Source organism: Pogoniulus pusillus, chromosome 18, assembly GCF_015220805.1.
Source record: "Pogoniulus pusillus isolate bPogPus1 chromosome 18, bPogPus1.pri, whole genome shotgun sequence".
Taxonomy (NCBI): domain Eukaryota; kingdom Metazoa; phylum Chordata; class Aves; order Piciformes; family Lybiidae; genus Pogoniulus; species Pogoniulus pusillus.
This window is the reverse complement of record NC_087281.1, coordinates 12,905,350-12,924,001: the sequence shown is the minus strand read 5'-3', so window position 1 is coordinate 12,924,001 and position 18,652 is coordinate 12,905,350. Positions and strand designations below refer to the sequence as shown.

At 41.5% G+C, this 18,652-nt stretch overlaps 2 protein-coding genes across 23 annotated transcripts in view; both read right to left on the bottom strand.

Moving 5' to 3' along the window:
• KIF25 (kinesin family member 25) overlaps positions 1-3,297 on the bottom strand; it is a 37,912-nt gene extending 34,615 nt beyond the window's left edge. The window contains exons 1-2 of the mRNA XM_064158210.1: positions 3,223-3,297; positions 2,085-2,150 (exon numbers count right to left, since the gene is read on the bottom strand). Coding sequence (XP_064014280.1) covers positions 2,085-2,150; positions 3,223-3,297 — 141 coding nt within the window. The remainder of the gene's footprint in view (positions 1-2,084; positions 2,151-3,222) is intronic.
• A 4,921-nt stretch (positions 3,298-8,218) lies between these two features.
• The window catches only part of AFDN (afadin, adherens junction formation factor), a 129,455-nt gene continuing 119,021 nt past the window's right edge, over positions 8,219-18,652 (bottom strand). For 13 of the 22 annotated variants that reach the window (XM_064158423.1, XM_064158425.1, XM_064158428.1 and 10 more), the window contains 4 exons: positions 18,510-18,644; positions 15,753-16,044; positions 11,339-11,423; positions 8,219-10,420 (listed from right to left, as the gene is read on the bottom strand). In XM_064158423.1, the coding sequence (XP_064014493.1) occupies positions 10,276-10,420; positions 11,339-11,423; positions 15,753-16,044; positions 18,510-18,644 (657 nt within the window). In that variant the 3' untranslated portion in view covers positions 8,219-10,275. Of the gene's footprint in view, positions 10,421-11,338; positions 11,424-15,527; positions 16,045-18,509; positions 18,645-18,652 lie in introns of those variants that run through there. The other 9 variants (XM_064158439.1, XM_064158440.1, XM_064158441.1 and 6 more) reach the window with 4 other exon arrangements.

The window sequence follows — 18,652 nt, the reverse complement described above, 5'->3', positions numbered from 1 at the left end:
TAACACCCAAACCATCATATAGGCAAGCCTATAGAGCGAATCTGACTTCTTGTGCTTCATAACTCTTCTTACAATATGCTACTGTAATAATAATACACTGGGCTGCAGGAAACAGTGGGAATGTTGATATTTATGACTATCCTAAGGATGTAAGCAAGGGAGGCTCTACAGCAAGAGATAATATTTTTATTAGACTGATCACAGGATCACAGGATATCAGGGGTTGGAAGGGACCCAAGGAGATCATTGAGTCCAACCCCCTTATAGGGCACTATCTCCTTATCTACACTGTAAATCCTAACTTATGGCTATCACCGTAAGTTTGTTTCCAAGGCTCCCTAACCCACTTCAACCAAAACACATCCAATTATCTTTTACAAGTTAATAGTGAGATGTCTGTTAACCATAATTACTGTGACTGAACTTGTTACAGCTCAGTCATTCAGGCAGTTCCAGTAGCAGATCTGAAGGTCTTTTTCACCAGAATAGGCTGTGGAACATTGGAAGACATGGTGCAACACTGCACGACCTTGAATTCATCTAATTAAAATTTCAGAAGACTCTTCTATTAAGGTAAAACCATTTCAAAGATGGTAGTTTAGCTCATGTTTTCAGACTGCTGGGTAAATTAATGAAAGAGAAGTCTTCTAAGTCTATTTAAATAACCACCTGGATAGAAACATCAGTACAAAATTAATTGCAAAGTATTTCCACAAATCATGAGATGATGTTTCTGACTGATGATTGTAACACTGCAATAGTCCTCAGGCATCTGTAGGTGCTTGTATTTTCCAATACCTTTTGCAATAAACTCAAACTGTGTTGTACTTTGATGACAATACTTCATTAATTAATACTCAGATAACTTCTTCCTACATCTAATGCACCTGACTAAAATAATTTATTTCTTGTGCCTGTGAGAGAGCCAACTGAAATCACAGAACCATAGAATCAACCAGGTTGGAAGAGACCTCCAAGAAATACTCATTTTTTTGGTAAAAACATAAGAATAAATAACAGCATTCTTCTATATACCTAGCAAAACTCATTTCAGATGTACCATCTGCTTCCAGTCAGGTTCTCAAAAAATGTTAAACCCACTTTTATCCACAGGTGTTAACAAGCACACAGTCCTAAGGTCACCCAACTTCTTGATGTTTCAGCCCAGATCAGAAACTCTTGGTCAACAGTCTGCATCACAACTAATACTCACAGCTGGCTCTCCTTTAGCCGTGCAGATCAATACTGAAAACTCACTAAATCATTGACATTCTACCTTTGAAGACCCTAATCTCAATCACAGGCTGCTCCTTGTTTCAGTAACTGTCTAGGAACAACATATGCTTCTGTAGACAATGTGAAGAAGCGATGGGGTCCAGTCGTTGCTGCATGCTCTGCAAATGCCTTCTGCAACCATCAACTTTTCCAGACAAGTGTAGCTGGTGCTATAAACACACATCTCTGCTAAGCCTACTCATAATGAAAAGTTTTTTTCCTGTACTTTATGAACAGTCCTTTTTAAAGCATCACTCTAATTATACTTAAAAGGCGTTCCCTCAGAATCTACCCTTGAGACAAGAATCATTCCTGCAAGCAGAAAGCAATATTCCATATTTAAATGCTTGAAGAGTCATTTCCTTAGGTCACTTTTCTAGGTCTTAAACGATGTCAATTCTTTACATGTCAGCCAACTTTTAATCACTTAATCTATTCCACTGCTACCATTTAAGATTAAAACCCTCAAAGGAACAAATAAAACCCCTCCACATTAAAGCAAACAAACAAACAAAAACCCAAAGTGCTGAGCCTTAATCCCTTCACAGATTTCCCTGGCAAGTAAAAAGTGCAAAATGTGAAAATAGGAAGGCAGATTTCAGTGTTAGTGTTGTGGTTTGAGTGTTTGGTTGTTTGGTTGGGGGGGGGGGGGGGGGGGTTGGTGGGTTTGGTTTTTGTTTTTTTGTTGTTTGAGGGGGCTTTTGCTTTTATCTGGGGTTTTGGTGAGCTTTTTGTTTTTGTGGGTTTTTTTGTTTGTGTGTTTTTTCCCCATAAAAAATTACAACAGTAATATATATATCAGGAGTTACCTCCGCAAGTTTTAGATGAAGAGCAGCATTTTCAGTTTCCAGGACAACTATTCTTTCTTCTTTAGTCTAAGAAAGCAAGCCAACCCCAAATCACAAAAGTTAAAATTAAATAAATGAGTCTGAATAAAGTTGATTATCATAGTTTAATTATATTTGTTCCTCTGTCCTCCAAAATAAAAGGACTACCAACCCTTGAGAGACTGAGGGAGCTGGGGGTGTGCAGCCTGGAGAAGAGGAGGCTCAGGGCTGACCTCGTTGCTCTCTACAACTACCTGAAGGGAGGCTGTAGCCAGGTGGGGGTTGGTCTCTTCTGCCAAGCAACCAGCAACAGAACAAGGGGACACAGCCTCTAGTTGTGCCGGGCAAGGTCTAGGCTGGATGTGAGGAGGAAGTTGTTGTCAGAGAGAGTGATTGGCATTGGAATGGGCTGCCCAGGGAGGTGGTGGAGTCGCCGTCCCTGGAGGTGTTCAAGAAAAGCCTGGCTGAGGCACTTAGTGCCATGGTCTAGTTGACTGGATAGGGCTGGGTGCTAGGTTGGACTGGATGATCTCGGAGGTCTCTTCCAGCCTGGTTGATTCTATGATACCCCACATCTCCTTAGCACGGTATTTGTCTACAGCACATAAACCTCCTATGATTACCTATGTTTTTCTGCCCCTTTCCTTGTGTGAACGTGGTTTTGCTTTATAAGATCATCTCCTGACGTCGTTACAGAAGCTCTGGCTCGTTTATCTATAAATGCACGCGTTATTTATTAACGCAAACACCCTCGCCGGTGCCCCAGCAGAGCCATTCCGGGCGCACAGCGCTGCGCGCCCGTCCCGCCGTGAAGCGGGGCGGGAAGGGCTGAGGGCGCCTCTGGAGCCCCATTTCTAACGCGACCCCAGGTGAAGCGATCTCGCCTTTACATCTACCTACGGGGGGCTGTATTTGCAATTCTCGCTCAAAGTTTAAACCCACAAACGTCCTTTTGACGTGAGGAGGCACGAAAGCGGCAGCAGAGGCGGGACGAGCCGAGACACTGCCCATGGTCCCGGGCCCCGCTGTCGCCGCGAAGGCCGGGGCGGACCAGTTCTCTCCCCCCCGCCCCGCAGCCCGCCCCTCGTCTCCCCTTCCGCCGCCGCGTCGCGGGGCTCACTCGCAAACGCTGCTCCAGCTGCCGGAGGCGCTGGGCCCACACGGAACCCAGGTCGAGCCTGCTCCGCGGCCGCATTGTCCTCCCTGCTCCCGCGCGGAGGCAGGTCCGGGCGTCGCTCGGCGCCGGCAGCGCCCCGGGGCTTTAGAGATGCCCTCTCGGCACCGTGCCGCTAGCTGGGGTGCCTGACCGGCTGCCGCGCCGACAGGCGCCGCCTGCTGCCCTTCCCACCGTGGCCGAACCGGCGCCTCCGAGCGTTAGGCTGGGAGGGGGCCCGGAGCGCTGTCCCTCGGGGCTGCCGGCGACGGAGGAGAGGTGGGGGCAGCGCTCCCCCGCCTCGCCTGGCATTGAGCAGAGTGCTTAACAAGCGTACTATAATTAGGGGCAGGAGCTGTCTCTCCATCTGTAGCGTCACTTTGGATAAGTGACCTGAGATCGAGGCTAAGGATTAGCGGGAGGAGAGGAGAGAGAGAAGGGAAGCGTGGGAGTTCCCAGGGCTGGTGTAAGGCTACTGAAGGGCTTTTACTCAGAGCACCAGTTCCTGGGATGAGTGGCACAAGTCTCTCGTTCAGGTGAAACAGCCACAGCAAAGGGCTGGAGGAGGACAGAGCCTAGAGTCGTTGATGGGCTACTGTGTTCCTCCCCTGAGCAGTTGGTAACGTGAGCCGTGGGCTAAGGCTGCGGAGGACGCAAAGAAGATTAAGAGAGAGGCACATCTGTTGCACAGAGGGAGCTGGAGGAAAGGTGTCAGAGCGGTTATCTGCTCAATAGGTGTTTGATGGGGGAGAATAAAACCAGAGCTAGGACGAGAGGCAGCTGGCACAAACTAACACACATTAAATACTTTTTAATTTTAAAAAGTATTAAAGATTTTAATAATTTTTAGTGTGGAGGTAGTCAAAACACTGCCCAGAGGGGCTGTGGAGTCTCCATCCTCAGACATACTGAAAATTCAACTAGCCAACAGCCCTGGGTAACCAGCAGAAGCTGACCTTGCTTTGACCTTCAGCTAGATGATATCCAGAGGTCCCTTCCAACTTCAACTATTTAGTATTTTAGTGAACAAGAGCAGTGTGAAAGATAAGTATTGGGAGAAGGATAAAGCAGGTCCAGCCAATGTGGGCATCCATAAAAGCTGCTCAAGACAGGAGCTATTCATTCAGGCTATGCCTGTGGGTCTCACACTGAGGTTTCCAATGCCAGCACCACACACGTTAGTAATACTGCTTTAGTGCTGCACTGCATTGCAATGATTGACATTATCTAGAAAGTAGTCACAACACTACTTGGCTATTAAATGTGAAAGTATCCCAGATACAAACATGCCAGCTTCTTGGAAGTGGGAAACAACACTGTAACTGCATTACAGGCTTCGGTTTTGGTTTGTTGTCTTTTTTTAACTCAAGCCAACACTGTAATTACAGAGCCATCCAGTTCTGCAAAACAACAGTCTCAAGTTACTGTCTACTGAATGAGGCAAACGTGCTCTCATATAGGCAGTAGAAAATGCAAAAGCATACAGCACAAAATCTTGTCATGTCTGGTACAGAAGGGCTAACAATTCTTCACGGAGGAACCCAGACACAGCACATCTCTCACAGCCCAAAACAAGCATCTCTTTGCCACTCCATCAGCTGCCGCCTGTGATGCTGCAACTTCTTCCTGCATCACCTACAAACTGTAGTCTCCTTTTAAAAAAAATAAATCAACCAACTCACTGGAGGTCCCTCAGCAGTTCATCTGTGCAACTGGTTTTGCATTGTTGGAAAAGTAAAAACTGAGAGATCTAGGGGAAAAAAGTTCCAAAGTACTTGTGACGGTTTGGGTGTTACCCACCCCCCCACTCTTATGAAATCACAGAATCAGTCAGGGTTGGAAGGGACCAGAAGGATCATCCAGTTCCAACCCCCTGCCATAGGCAGGGATACCCTAACCCTAGAGCAGACTGCACACAGTCTCATCCAGCCTGGCCTTAAACACCTCCAGGGATGGGGCCTCAACCACCCCCCTGAGCAACCCAGTCCAGGCTCTCACCACTCTCGTGCTGAACAACTTCCTCCTCACATCCAGTCTGAACCTACCCACCTCCAGCTTTGCTCCATTACCCCTAGTCCTGTCACTACCTGGTATCCTAAATCACCCAGACTAGACTCAGCCAGCTGGAAATTAAGGAATGAAGCTTTACAATTTAGCACAATATACAAGCAGATATTTACAACATATTCAGCTATAAACAGAAATAATACAAGTTTAAGGTCATACAGAAACACAACAGCCCTCCCAAAAACCAGAGCCCCTAGGAGAGGCTCTCGACCACCTTTCCACCTCCTTTCCACACCTTTACCTTATCCCAGAGTTTGCCTTACATTCAAGGCGAGTTTGGAGGGTCGGCAAGGAGGGTTAGAAAGCAGAAGGGTTAGTTGCACAGACAGCAGGCCAAGGAGAAAAGTGCAGGCACCCAGAGACACACAGCAATTATGTTATCTGTGTTTTGTGTTCTTGTTCTTATACATCTCAGCAAGCCTATGAGCGAAGTAGACATCACCATTGTTTCCTTTTTACATCTTATAATCTAATTTCTCTCATTAAAATATTCCAGTTAGCCTCAAACTAGCACAGTACTCTAATACTGTGGATGTTAAAAGCTGTCAGCATTAAGTAAGGCAGATAGGATTTTATGGACATCAGCCATCTGAGAATATTTTAGTAGCTTGGTGTGTGTGCCTCACTATTCTTGACCCCAAGCTGTGATTTTATGCTCATCCTGCAGCAGCAATCACATCAGAACAATGTTGTGTTCCAACATAATTCAGCATTACCTCAGAACCACCAATTCTGAAGTTGATCTCTCCCTTATACTCTGGGTTTTACACACTATTAGTGTAAGAAACTGTCATTTAGAAGCTCATGCTATCTGTGAACTAGTAACCTAAATCTGAGCATCCTCAGACTATTCTTACTCCTTACACATACCTGCAAGTTAGATAGTATTTGTGTTAAAAATATTTGTATTATCCCATTTGTATTAAAAACAAAACCACAGTATGACCTGCAGCTCACCGCAGGAGCAGCAGTTTGTCTTTTGGGAACTTCCTTCCAATTCTGAAACTCAGCTTAACATGCTGGCCACACTTCTTTTGATGCAGCCCAGGCTTTGGTTGGCTTCCTGGGCTGCAAGCACACACTGCCAACACATGCTGGACTTCAACCATCGCACTCAAGCCCTGCTCCTCAGGACTGCTCTCCACCTAGCCTGTATTTGTGTTTGGGATGAAGTTGTCATTGGCTCACCTCTCAAGCCTGTCTCTGGATGGCATCACTTCCCTCTACAGTGCGTTGACTACATCACACAGCTTGGTGTCACTGGCAAACTTGCTGAGGGTGTGTGTGCAGGTAACTGACAGCACTGGTCCCCATATCAAATCCTGAGGCTTTCCACTTGTCACACTCTCCACTTCGACATCAAGCCATTGATCATCACTCTCTTGAGTGTGACCTAGCCAACTGCTTATGCACCAAAATGGCAAGTGTTGAGGTTTGGTTGTCATCTATATTTGCTTGTCTAGTGGAGTAAAATGCTCTATTTTTCAGCAGATTGGAGGTGAAGGATGCCAGCTGTTTTTGTGACTATCTTGGAACATCTTTAATTGTGCCTATAAAACAAAGCACACTGTTACAACAGATCAAGACCACACAAGGAGTATCAGAGTTTAAAACAGAGAAATCACTAAATCATTCACTTTTGAAAGCCACAGTCAACCTCTGTAAATATAGAAAGCTAAGAATTTAAGAAGGAACCAAAAAAGAGCAGAAGAATGTTAGGATGTAGCAAAGTAGGAGGTATGTATCCTAAGACATAGAGAGGCCTGGAATCCTTGCACCTTGGTATTAGGAAACCAGAATGAGGTGGTACTATATGGCCAACTTCAAGAGAAATTGATCTCCTGTTCCACTCATACTGACTGGTGTAGTGTGAATTTGGTCCTGCATACCATGTCATTTCTTCTTTTCCATCACACTCTTCAAGATCTTCCAGATCTGGTGCTCAAAGTTCACATACCAAGTTTTTCAAAAGTAAGTGAAAATGTTGGACTTTCAAAAGTAAACTGGAAACAAATACGAGGGTTAAGTTCTAACCAACAGCTGTGCCTGAAAATGTCTTCCTAGAGCAAGTAATAATACACTTATGTCACCACAGGAAATTTCCACACTGAGTCCATCCACCAAATCCAAGACCAGGATGCTGCAGGTGACAGTGTCAAACGCTTTGCACAAGTTCAGGTAGAAGACATCAGAAGACATCTGATACAGGCAGAACGTTATTATGCTCTTCGTAATCATTTATGACACATGTTGACTTTGTATTTTCAAAGGACAGGTAAGGCAAAACACATTGTGCTAGCTTGAGCCCAGCTAGAATGTTTTGGTGAGAAGAATTAGATTACAGGCTGTGAAAAGGAAACAATGGTGATGTCTACTGCACTCATAGGCTTGCTGAGATGAATAAGAACAAGAACATAAATATAGATAATAGAGTCGCTCTCTGTCACTCTTGGGCTGAACTCTAACCTAACCTGCTGTCTGTGTGACTAATCCCTCTGCATACTAACCCCCCTGGCTGACCCTCTAAACTACCTTAAACATAAGGCAAGACAGGTAAGGTGGAGGGGTGGAAGGGTGGTTGAGAGCCCCTCCTGGAGACTCTGGTTTCTGGGAGGGCTTCTGTGTTTCTGTATTACTTTTTAACTTGTCTATTTCTGTCTATTCCTGTATATATTGTAAATATCTGCTTGTATATTGTGCTAAGCTGTAAATATAAGCTTCATTCGATTTCCAGAGCCACCGAGTCTAGTCTGGGTGATTTTCCAAAGTGTGTGGGGGGCAGGTGACACCCAAACCATCACACACCTTAGCAAAAGATGTTTTGACTTATGATACTGCTGTTAGGAATGCCGAACAGTTCATTTGAACATCATAAAGAAAAAGATGTAATGCAAAGTTAAATACAATACAAACTTTATTAAAAATAGGTTGCAAGTGAAATACAGTAGAAATGGGAAACTACAGCAGTTTTGATGTTTTTCATAATAATGCACAGACAAATATGAAAAGCACTTTTACACATATTCACACTTGACCCGAATGCCCAATAGCGGCCAAATCCACCCAACTGAAGGTTATAGGTACTTTTTTTTGCTAAGCCTTTTTCAGATTCTAGCAGCAACAGTAAATTCAGCCACAGCATTTTTCCCTTAAGAAAAATTTCTCACTGTAAGGCTGCTAGTGTTCTCAAGATAAATTGGGAGAGGCTTGCTTTTCCTGATTAACAGACATAGCAAGCATGCAGATCCTTCATTAACACTTTGAACCAGTTTAATCTTCTACTTCATATTTAACAGGTGAAACGGTAAAAGCACACTTTCAAATAAGAAACCTGAAATACATAAAAAATATTTACACTCCAATTTTCAGTAACTTGCATTTATTTATCATACAACTCTTATTAAAAGTGATTTCTTTCCTAAGGCAGTGAAAGTCTACCCCTTTGTATTTGGAAGTGTGCACAATTCCCTAAATATATATTTATAAGAGAACAATATGATACAGGGAGGAAAAAAAAAATCATTTAAAGCCAGTAAAGAGCTTTGTCAAATAGAAAATTTGTTTGGAATCACAATATATATTGTCTTAACATCACACAATGAAAAAAAAAACAAACAAACTTTGATGAGGTCCTTATTCCCAACATCATCAGCCACATATGCATAGCTGAAGAAACCGTGGGAGGAAAGAATTAACGATTTAAAATTAAATAAGGCTATTATAGTGTGAAAAAAATAGCTTGAACTGCCAAAAAGATTTTCAGTACAACAGTAACAGGATATCAGTAAAGCCAGCTAGACTAAAGATGAGCTCTCCAGCACTGCTTGCTCAGCGTGAGCAGAGATGGTTTGCTGCCAGCATACCAGCTCTGTTAACAACTGTACTAACATTCCCACTCTCAGCCAGCAGTATTGTATTTGATGCTTCACACTTCAGTCTTTGTATCTGCCAGTTCACTTTGCCATAGAAAAAAAACAACCAAATGAACAAAAAAAGATATTGTTGAACTGATAATAGCAGACTTATCATTACTGTTACATGCCTAATAACTTCTAATCTACTCTCAGAAAACATTCATATCTGCTCTTCTCAGCTTGGAACTGGAATCATTACTCCTCACCTTTAATATGTTACTAACGTTTTGGTCCTAGCTGATGAAGGGCCATTAGTGCAGCCTGCTGTCTATTGCTTCTGTAATTTTGAATAAAACAATTATCCAAAGGTTTTATCTTCACATTCTTGAAAGTCTGAAGCACACATAGTGGGGATGCATCAACGTACAGACTTTTCCATAACTACAGATAATTTCTTAGGCAGCTGTTTTAGATCCAACAAATACAGAGGACTAGAAATGTTTTTATTCCAAGGTTCTACCTACAGAATGTGTTATTCCAGTAGTAAGGAAATGGTAAGATCTGTATTGATATGCTGATCATTCTATGAACACCACACAGTATGTCAAACTTGCATATAAAGTCTTACTTAAGGTGGCCCAGTTATCGGCGGCTTATCAAACAACCTAAAATACTAATTTCTAGTGCAGTTTAGTTTAGGCAGTTCAAGCTATTCTCACTCTCTCTGCTCAGCAGCTAAAAAAAAAACCCAAACAACTGTGTCTGTGAAACACCAGGAAACAGAACTTATCTTTGACAAGTGCTACTTGGTCTGGTGCACAAGAACTTAACCCCCAAAACAGAAAGGAAAAAGTTACCTTCACGTGATTCATATCTTTAAAATTTTACAGTGCTTTCCTTGTATAAACCACAAGCTCCTGCAAAGTAATCAGCTCTCTCGCTATTGCAACATCTCTAAATCTTAATTAACAGTCTCAGATATAGAGGAATCAGTCACTCCTTTCAGAAAACACTCATTTTCTGTTCATTAGTAGTGCCCCCCCCATCTCAATCCCTCAATTTAGAGATCTTCCGTTACGTCTGATAAGGTGCTTTAAACTTATTTTGTGTTCAGCTCATTTTCCAGTTCCATTAATTTCCTAGAAGCTTTTACTTTATTAGATACATCCTGACCCTGTGAAAAAAGCCGTTGGCGTTCTCTGAACGTCAAGTTTTCTGGTGCTCCAGGTAAATCTGCATCCTGACTGCAAAGGTAAAGGAAAAAAGAATAAAGGTCTGTCATTATAAATTCTTAACAATATCCTTACATATAGTAATTCTTAGAGACATGCATTGATGAATAGCTTTTCTGGGTACAACTAAAGGTTCTCCGTACAGCGTTCTGCAAGGTTTTGTTCTCCACACATAGCTCAGCGTCAGAATTAAAGCTAGGCATTGCTTAGACAAATTAATGACTAATGATCACCTCTGCCACATTAATGTGAATGAAACTACTGGCCAGTTTTCGAAGTGAAGCACGAGTGTAAAACTAAGGCTCTGTCTGCATTAGCATAGCATTGCTGTTACAGCTAAACTGGCAAGCCTTTTTGTGGTGGCAGTGTCTAGGAAAGACAGTGGAAAACAAAGCTCTTATTGTCTTGGTAAAAAAGCTACTGGTACTGAGATAGCTGCAGCGGCTGCAACACCTCTACATTTCATTCTATACTGGCAAAGCTTCCCAAGTGCAATCATTACTTGCACTTATCTCTTACCCTTGTAGCAACCCAGTCTTTATATTATTCTTTTCTGATCACTGCAATAAAGATTGAAAATCATTCTCAGTTGCAGTAATACTTTACATATGTGATTAACTCTCATACAATAAAGCTTTAATACGTATTTCAATTTCTTGATCAGAACAGGTTTCACTTTTAGCTCCAAGCTGTCTCTGTTCTGTGTGCTCCACAAAAAGATTAACTAAACTGAAATTTGCTGCTGTGAAGAAGTACTTCAGATCACCTAAAGACTCATGGAGAACTTAGTTGTATTTTACAGTAACCCAAGATATGCCAGAGCCAACCGCAGAACTTTTGAATAGCTCACGGAGGCACAACAACAAAAGAAAATGCTGCAGAAGTTAGCCGAGTCAGGAGTATAAAAGTTAACAGACTTCTGCACATCACCTTTTAGATCTTTTGTCTCTTGGATCCCGATAAACTTCATGGGCCCCAACAGCTGCTCCTGTAGATCCAGTGTACGAATTTATTCCTTAGGTAAAAGTAAATTGAAAAACTGCAGTTATAACACAGAGACGTTTTAGACTGCGTTTCTTCAAAAAGGTGCAGTGCTTCTTTCAAGAACCTCAAACTGGAGTCAGAAATTAAAATTTAGAGGGCCATCTGACCTTTAGAATATTTTAGGGTCAGTACTACTAAATTCCACCCTCCATCAAAACAGCTGTAATTTTTTAATCCCTTTTTGAGTCGTAACATATTTTGCTTAGATAATCCAGCACAGATCAAATCACGGCCTTTATTTTATTGTGGTTTACTCTAAGGCAGACATTAGATGCTGTTCAAGGAGATTGATGGAAAGAGCAACACACTTCATTATCCTGTAATAAGCTCTAGAGGAAACAAGTTAGCCACAGCTGCTCTCTTTATGATGCTAAAAGTAAGCTGAGTATATTCCATCTTTGCAATTTGGCAGAGTAAGAATTTTTGTCTCTGTTTAGCATGGTTAAGTAAACTGCATCATGCAGAAAACGTCCCTTTCCTTTAAATTAAACTTTAAATTTTAATCAAGTATCTTGCAGCACTGCACCTTTAGTTTGAGTTGACATAACACACATGTTTACACATTATATTAATTCTTTCTAAAGGCCACAAGACAAAACCTTTTCTTTCCAATCAAAAAAGTGTAGTAATTTGTGTTTAAGACCATATTCTCTTCGTAACTGTCAAAGAAAGAGTAAAAGAAGTGTCAACACAATACTCAGATTTGTCTTCAGACAGTTCTGGTCTCAATATTGTACGTGTTATGTCTTGTGAACCTTCTTTGGTATAAAAGGAAATGTTTGCTTCTTCCACTGGTACATGTAATGTCTTGTAACTATTCAATACAAGAGATGCATAGGGCTGGAACACACAAGCAAACTTAGCTAGCGTGTTGTAGGCTACATTTTTTCCATCACAAATTTGATGCAGACCAAATCACACTAGATATGCCAGGCATATGAAGACATTTATCCTTCCAGACATGAGTCTTACACATCAATGTAAGTAATACTATCCCTATTTTGCAAAGTTTGGCTCCACGTGCTGTGGTTCACACTTCCACTTGCTTTAGCATAGCAGTTTGGATTTGAGTGTTGCTTTTCTTGCATAAACAGATCCAATGCTCTTAAGAGACTCAGTGGAAGAAGGTATGAGAGCAAAATTTGCAGAAGCATGGTTTACTAGAGTTAACATTCAGAACAGAAAAAAGCTGTAAAGGACAGAAATGTAAGAGAGTCAGCAAGATGGGAGATGGTAAACTGCACAGTGAATTCTGCATGTTGTGCAAACGGCTTTGTACGTTACGCAGGCAGTCTTCATAGAAGCTTGAGCAATCAGGTGAAGTTAACCTGTTCTCATGGCTATTTTAAAAATTATGAAATAAGAGTATCCAGAATTAGTTGTGTGGTTTATGAATTAGGCTATTAAAGGCGAAGCATCTTACTACAATACTCTTCACTTGTTACCCAAACCCTAACCAAATCTTTGCAGATTGTCCTTCTGGTTGTTTTCCAGGAATAACAAACACGCACACACAAAAACCATCACTGGACATTTCACTTTCCTCTGATTCATTTTTCCATTAACAGAAAGCAGGATTGGGAAATGCAATTATGTATGAAATAGCATTCTTAGCTGTGGATGATGGGAGGGAGGAAGAGTGGTGGTGACAAGTAGTGACCGATGGTTCTGTAGTTATTTAATTCATTATATACGGCCTTCAAAGTGACAAGTAAGGAAGGCAAGGGCCTTTGGAAGCCTCTGTGTTGTGATGGAAGGCACATTTTATACTTTAGTTAGTTCCAAATGAGAATTTCTAGAAAAAGAAAGTCCTTTGAAACAAACAAAAATGCAGTAGAGAGACACAGTACAAAAGTTTCATGTCAGAAGCCTGCCCTTTGAGAGTATTATTGAAAGCAAGCTGGCAATACAGTCAGAGTTTTTATATTCCACATTCTTCCTGTCTTTTAAGTAACTTTTTCTGTATGCTCAAAAGCTAAAGACAAACCCATTAGTTGGGTTCACTGGCTGTGGGCTTATGAGTGGGCTCACATGCATGATAGGTAGGCACAATGGAATGATTTGCACTGTAATGGTAGCACACAGCAGCTAGTGTTTAGTGTGTTTACTTATACTCCAGTATGACACCACCACACTGAAAAGCTAAGCCTTTCCTTTATCTTCCTTTAAGATTTGGAATACAGCACCAGACAGGAGCAACAGATGGGCATGCAGGACACAAAGGTACTCTCACATCATGAAATATCAGAGACAACACCAGGGTCAATAAAGAGATGACTTTTTGCCCTTAAACAAGTATCAGTGTGGATATTTTTTATACAGCGTGGGTGCTGTACTGATCCAAAACAATGAAATCACTAAGGATCAACTCTATTGTTTGGATATCAACTATAACTGAGCTGTACTAGTGTCCCTTCAGCAACATGAAGATTACACAATACTTTGCAGAGCTTCTCATTGGCACTGGAAGCATCCAACAGGAGCAGAAGCTAATTCTCCCTGCAAAGGAAAGGATGCCTTGCTGGAAAATGATGACTTGAGTCTTAACTGAGAAGGATGCAGACAGGAAGCTCAGAGTATCATCAATCTGTATGGCCTCATACATATCCTGTATCAACTTCATACATATCCTGTATCAGCTTCATATACTACTGCAGCTGGATTAGAAGATAAAACCTGTCCTAAGGCTTGTATCTTCTGTATGACCAAGGCACATCACATGACTGATTAAAGAGATTGTAGAATTTCCATAATATCTTAGGTGGCCAGAAACACGATCAGGGATATGCCATATTGTAGGCTTCCATGTTTGTCACTGATACATGAATCCAGTACACAAGTTATCCATTCGACTAGAAGGCAGCATAAACAGTTTCCATTGCTACCCCTTGAGTTTCAGAAGGATGATTAATCAGCTTGAGTTGGCTGTCATTTGCTCACTTCTGGATGAGGCACTTTGTGCCATGGTCTAGTTGACTGGCTAGGGCTGGGTGCTAGGTTGGACTGGAAGATCTTGGAGGTCTCCTCCAACCTGGTTGATTCTATGATTCTGTGATTCCAGCATAAGTAAACAGAATGAACTAGGGGAATGTCATGTCCATCTTTCCCTTCCAAAGAATATTGAAGGATAAAGCAAATGCAGGAAGGGCCCTGGCAGACACTGCTATCTAAACACAAAAATATTTCATTACTAAACTGCACATCTATTACTATAAGATCTATATAGATAGCAGTTAAAAAAAATAGTATGGAACTTTGGACTGAACTAGCTTTCAGTTGACGAGTATAGCTAAACTAGTCCTCTGCACATAAAATAGATGCTCAAGTTGCTAGCAGCTAAAGCTCTACTTAAACTCCATTATGGTTAGCCACTTGGAGCCGTAAAAGAAACAAGATAAGAAGACAAAGAAATACAAGGGCTTAAAAAGGGAAGGAGAGGAGTAAGGCAAAAAGTGCCAAGACAAAATTTAGATTTTGGTCTCTCTTTGGAGGAAAACTAATGTATAAACCAGCCTAATCTATGAAACTAACTGCATGTCCTGTATGTCCCTTGGGACTTCTATATTTAAGAAACACATCTAACAAAGGTAATCTTTAAAGCCATTTGCACACTATTAAAAGAGGGAACCCTGGTACCGATAATGAAAGCAGAAGATAAGCTCTGTCCTTGAACCCATCAGAAAAGGTTTCCTGTGTTCAAGAGAGGTGCACTTCCAGATGCCCTGAGTAACCAGTGGTCAGTCATACAAAATAAATCACTGAAAGATACAGAGTGAAAGCCAAAACCAACAGTACTTTGAATAGATTGAGTAACAGTTAAAATAATTTCAGATTGTTTGAAAGAAATAATTTTTCTTCTGAAGAGTTTGTGTAAGGAACAAGGAAATTTGAGAGATCAAAACAATCAAAAATGGAAGGATTCGTATTAATATCAGGATTTAAGATAGATCATCATAGTGAAAATAGTGATTAAGTGGGAATGAAGTAAATCACAAAGTAAGTGATTCAATCTACAGCACCAGAGTTGAAAACATGAGAATAGTTCTGTAGAGATGATTGATTTCATGGTGTCTACCTTTAGATTTGCTGGCATGGATGAAACTCGGTTTGTTTGGTGGGGGCAAGGGCTGGCTTTTTTTGACAGCAGTACTGTTGGCATTGACTTGAGATGACTGGAATGAGTTGGAAAGAAAGAGGCCATCTGAAACTGGGCGAGGCTGGCGGGAGGGCTGCTGTGGCTTAAGGGTGGCAGGAGGAAAGTCACCATAAGATTTCCTTGTGCTGGAGTACTTATCCTGACCTGCTAGATTGGAATCCTCCTCCTCCTCATCATCATCATTGTATGCAACAAACTTGGCAGTATAAATCGTGTCAGGGGAGAGGACCTGTGTTTTGAGGTAAGAGGTGTTTCGCTGAGGTGGGGGAGGAGGAGCGTTAGATGAAGGGGTTGGGGATGGGAGTTCATATTCCCGTGGAAGTGGAGGTCTGTACAGACCAGGCTCGTCAGGTTCCAGTAATCTTCGTTCTGCTTCATCATGCTGCCTGCGCCTTTCAGCCTCTAACCGACTGTAATACTCCTCTTCCTGTCGCCTCTGTAAGTCCAGAGGAAACAGAAACACAGTGGTCAGAAAGACAGACATTTCCATCTAAGAGAGATTTAAGTCTTCCATCACTGAGTTACAACCTCTTTTTTTGGTCTCCTTTTCTGGCAACAAGCAAGGCATCTACCCAAAGAACATTTACTACCATGAGAAAAACCTGGAGTTGCTTTCACTTCCAGATTTATCACCGTCTGTGGTAACTAAAGCAACTGTCTCTGTGAAGAAGGGCAATTCCAGCATTTATTGCTCAAAATCTAACTACAGCTATTGAGTGGTAGATTTACTAAATCTGTAAAGAATCTGTGGGAGAGGAAAATACCTAAAATTCACTACCATCTTAAAATAGGAACTTTGCAATTTTGTTGCATGCTTATACAACGTAAATTCATCAATAGAGGTTTGGAATCAATCAACAGACGACTTCTAACAAAGCTTTTGGTAGAAATACCAGGAAAAAAATCAAATTGCAAGCACATTTTTCTGACATGTAATTAAATAATTGCTTTTTTAAAGAAATAAACCAAGCAAAACCCACAATCCTATGCAAATGATATTTATCTGAGGCTACTGAGCATTTAAAGGGCTCATGAAATAGATTCTGTACACTTCTCCAGTTTAAAAGATTTTTACCGGTTTTAAAGTAAACAGCATTTAATTTTCCTCATCTTATCTAAGCCACACTGTTAATTAATACGAGGGTCTATTCAGTCATTGGTTTTGATAAGAAGTGGAAACATGTATTTGAAAACCTTATGCTACGAAACCTCTTTCTGTCTAAGCACAGTATGAGTTCTGCTGGGAATAGGTGGCATTTTCTCTTTTCAGTTCATGTGTTAAAAAATGAAACTCCATTTTATCCATTATTTATCCATATTTATGCATTATCTGCTCAACTCTGGGAGTCAGTTACCCTTAAAAACAAATCAACTGCATTTTGTTCATCTGCAACAAAGACATGAAACTCATCTCCTTGCACTACTCTCTAAAACTACTGCTGTGGTCAGATGGTACTGAGTTCTGAGTTGGCAGATGTAGAAGCAGCTCACTCAAAATCTGTCACTGAAAGCCCTTTCAAATGTGTTGTGATCCAAATGTAATTTGGCTACATCATTACTAGAAACTTGGCTGGATTTTTTTAGTTATCTTTTTAAGAACAAGCAAACCAACAAATTATGGTTCCTACAGTATACTTTAAAATACTTCCCTCAGTCCAGAAACACCTTCCTCACTCCTCACCTATCATCATCCCCATCTTAGCATTCTTCTACTCAAACTATATTGCTTATGAGGGTCTAACCCAATGCTTAAAAGCAATCGATCAAATAAACCAACAAAAGGTGGGGATTAGAAAAAAACAATTCCTCAATCTTCCAAAAATGAAATTGCTCCCAACATAAAAGCTTCTTCATTCTGCAGTCAGTGTTACTAGCAGGTAATTCTCTAATCTGAACAAAAGTAACTACTCTTTCCCTAGGAAGAAGAGGGTCTTAAACAATGCCAGGAGTCAAATGAGGTACATTGTCTTCTAGTTTCGAACAATAAAGCTTCTCAAATTAACATATTATATTCTGAATTAACATTTTGAATCTGATTGCACAGTGACTCATATGCTTAAGTCATTCACTTCCATTCTAGAAACCAATTCTCTTTCCTCCCACAGTCCAAACACAAAAGACAACATGGAGTATTTCTCTCCACTTCACCTCTCTCTCCCTGTATCTGTACGTGACATTTATTGCAAAGAAATATTTAAATGCTATCTCTGGGGCACAACAAAACTCAACATTACTAACTCAAACATAACTAAGAAGGTAGGTAAGTCTTGTTTGAAGGGGGCCTAGTAAAAAACTGGGGAGGGACTTTTTAGGCTATCAGGGAGTGACAGGACTAACGAGAATTGAGCAAAGCTGGAGGTGGGTAGGTTCAGACTGGATGTGAGGAGGAAGTTGTTGAGCATCAGAGTGGTGAGAGCCTGGACTGCGTTGCCCAGGGAGGTGGTTGAGACCCCATGTCTGCAGGTGTTTAAGGCCAGGCTGGATGAAGCTGTGGGCAGCCTGCTCTAGGGTAGGGTGTCCCTGTCCATGGCAGGGGAGTTGGAACTAGACGATGCTTATGGTCCCTTCCAACCCTGACTGATTCTACGATTCTATGTTTGCATTTGAAGAAAACCAGGATGTAATTGATTTTTGCCCTATCACAAAAAGTTCTGAAAGGTAAGTCCCTACCACTGCTGAAAACCTTCAGCTAGTAAGCCTACAGTACTCTTTCTGCAATACCAGCCAACCCTGGCTACCGTAAATGGACTGTTTAGCGAATTTTTAGTTTATATGGAAGCAAAGTTTTGGGCTATGACCCTTATCACTAGGATTTGTGTGTTTAATCCATGCAGATCCAACACTGAGCTTTATTGGCCAGGCTAAAGAGATGCCTTTAAGAATTCCAAAGAAGATCACAACCTTTTCTTCAGCCTCTCTTCTGGTCCGCTCCTCCTCTTGCTGCCGCCGTTCTTCTTCCTGCCTGGCCCTGTCTTCTGCTTCTCGTTTGCGCATTTCTTCCAGTTGTTGCTGCCGTCTGCGTTCCTCATCCTGTAGCTAACAAA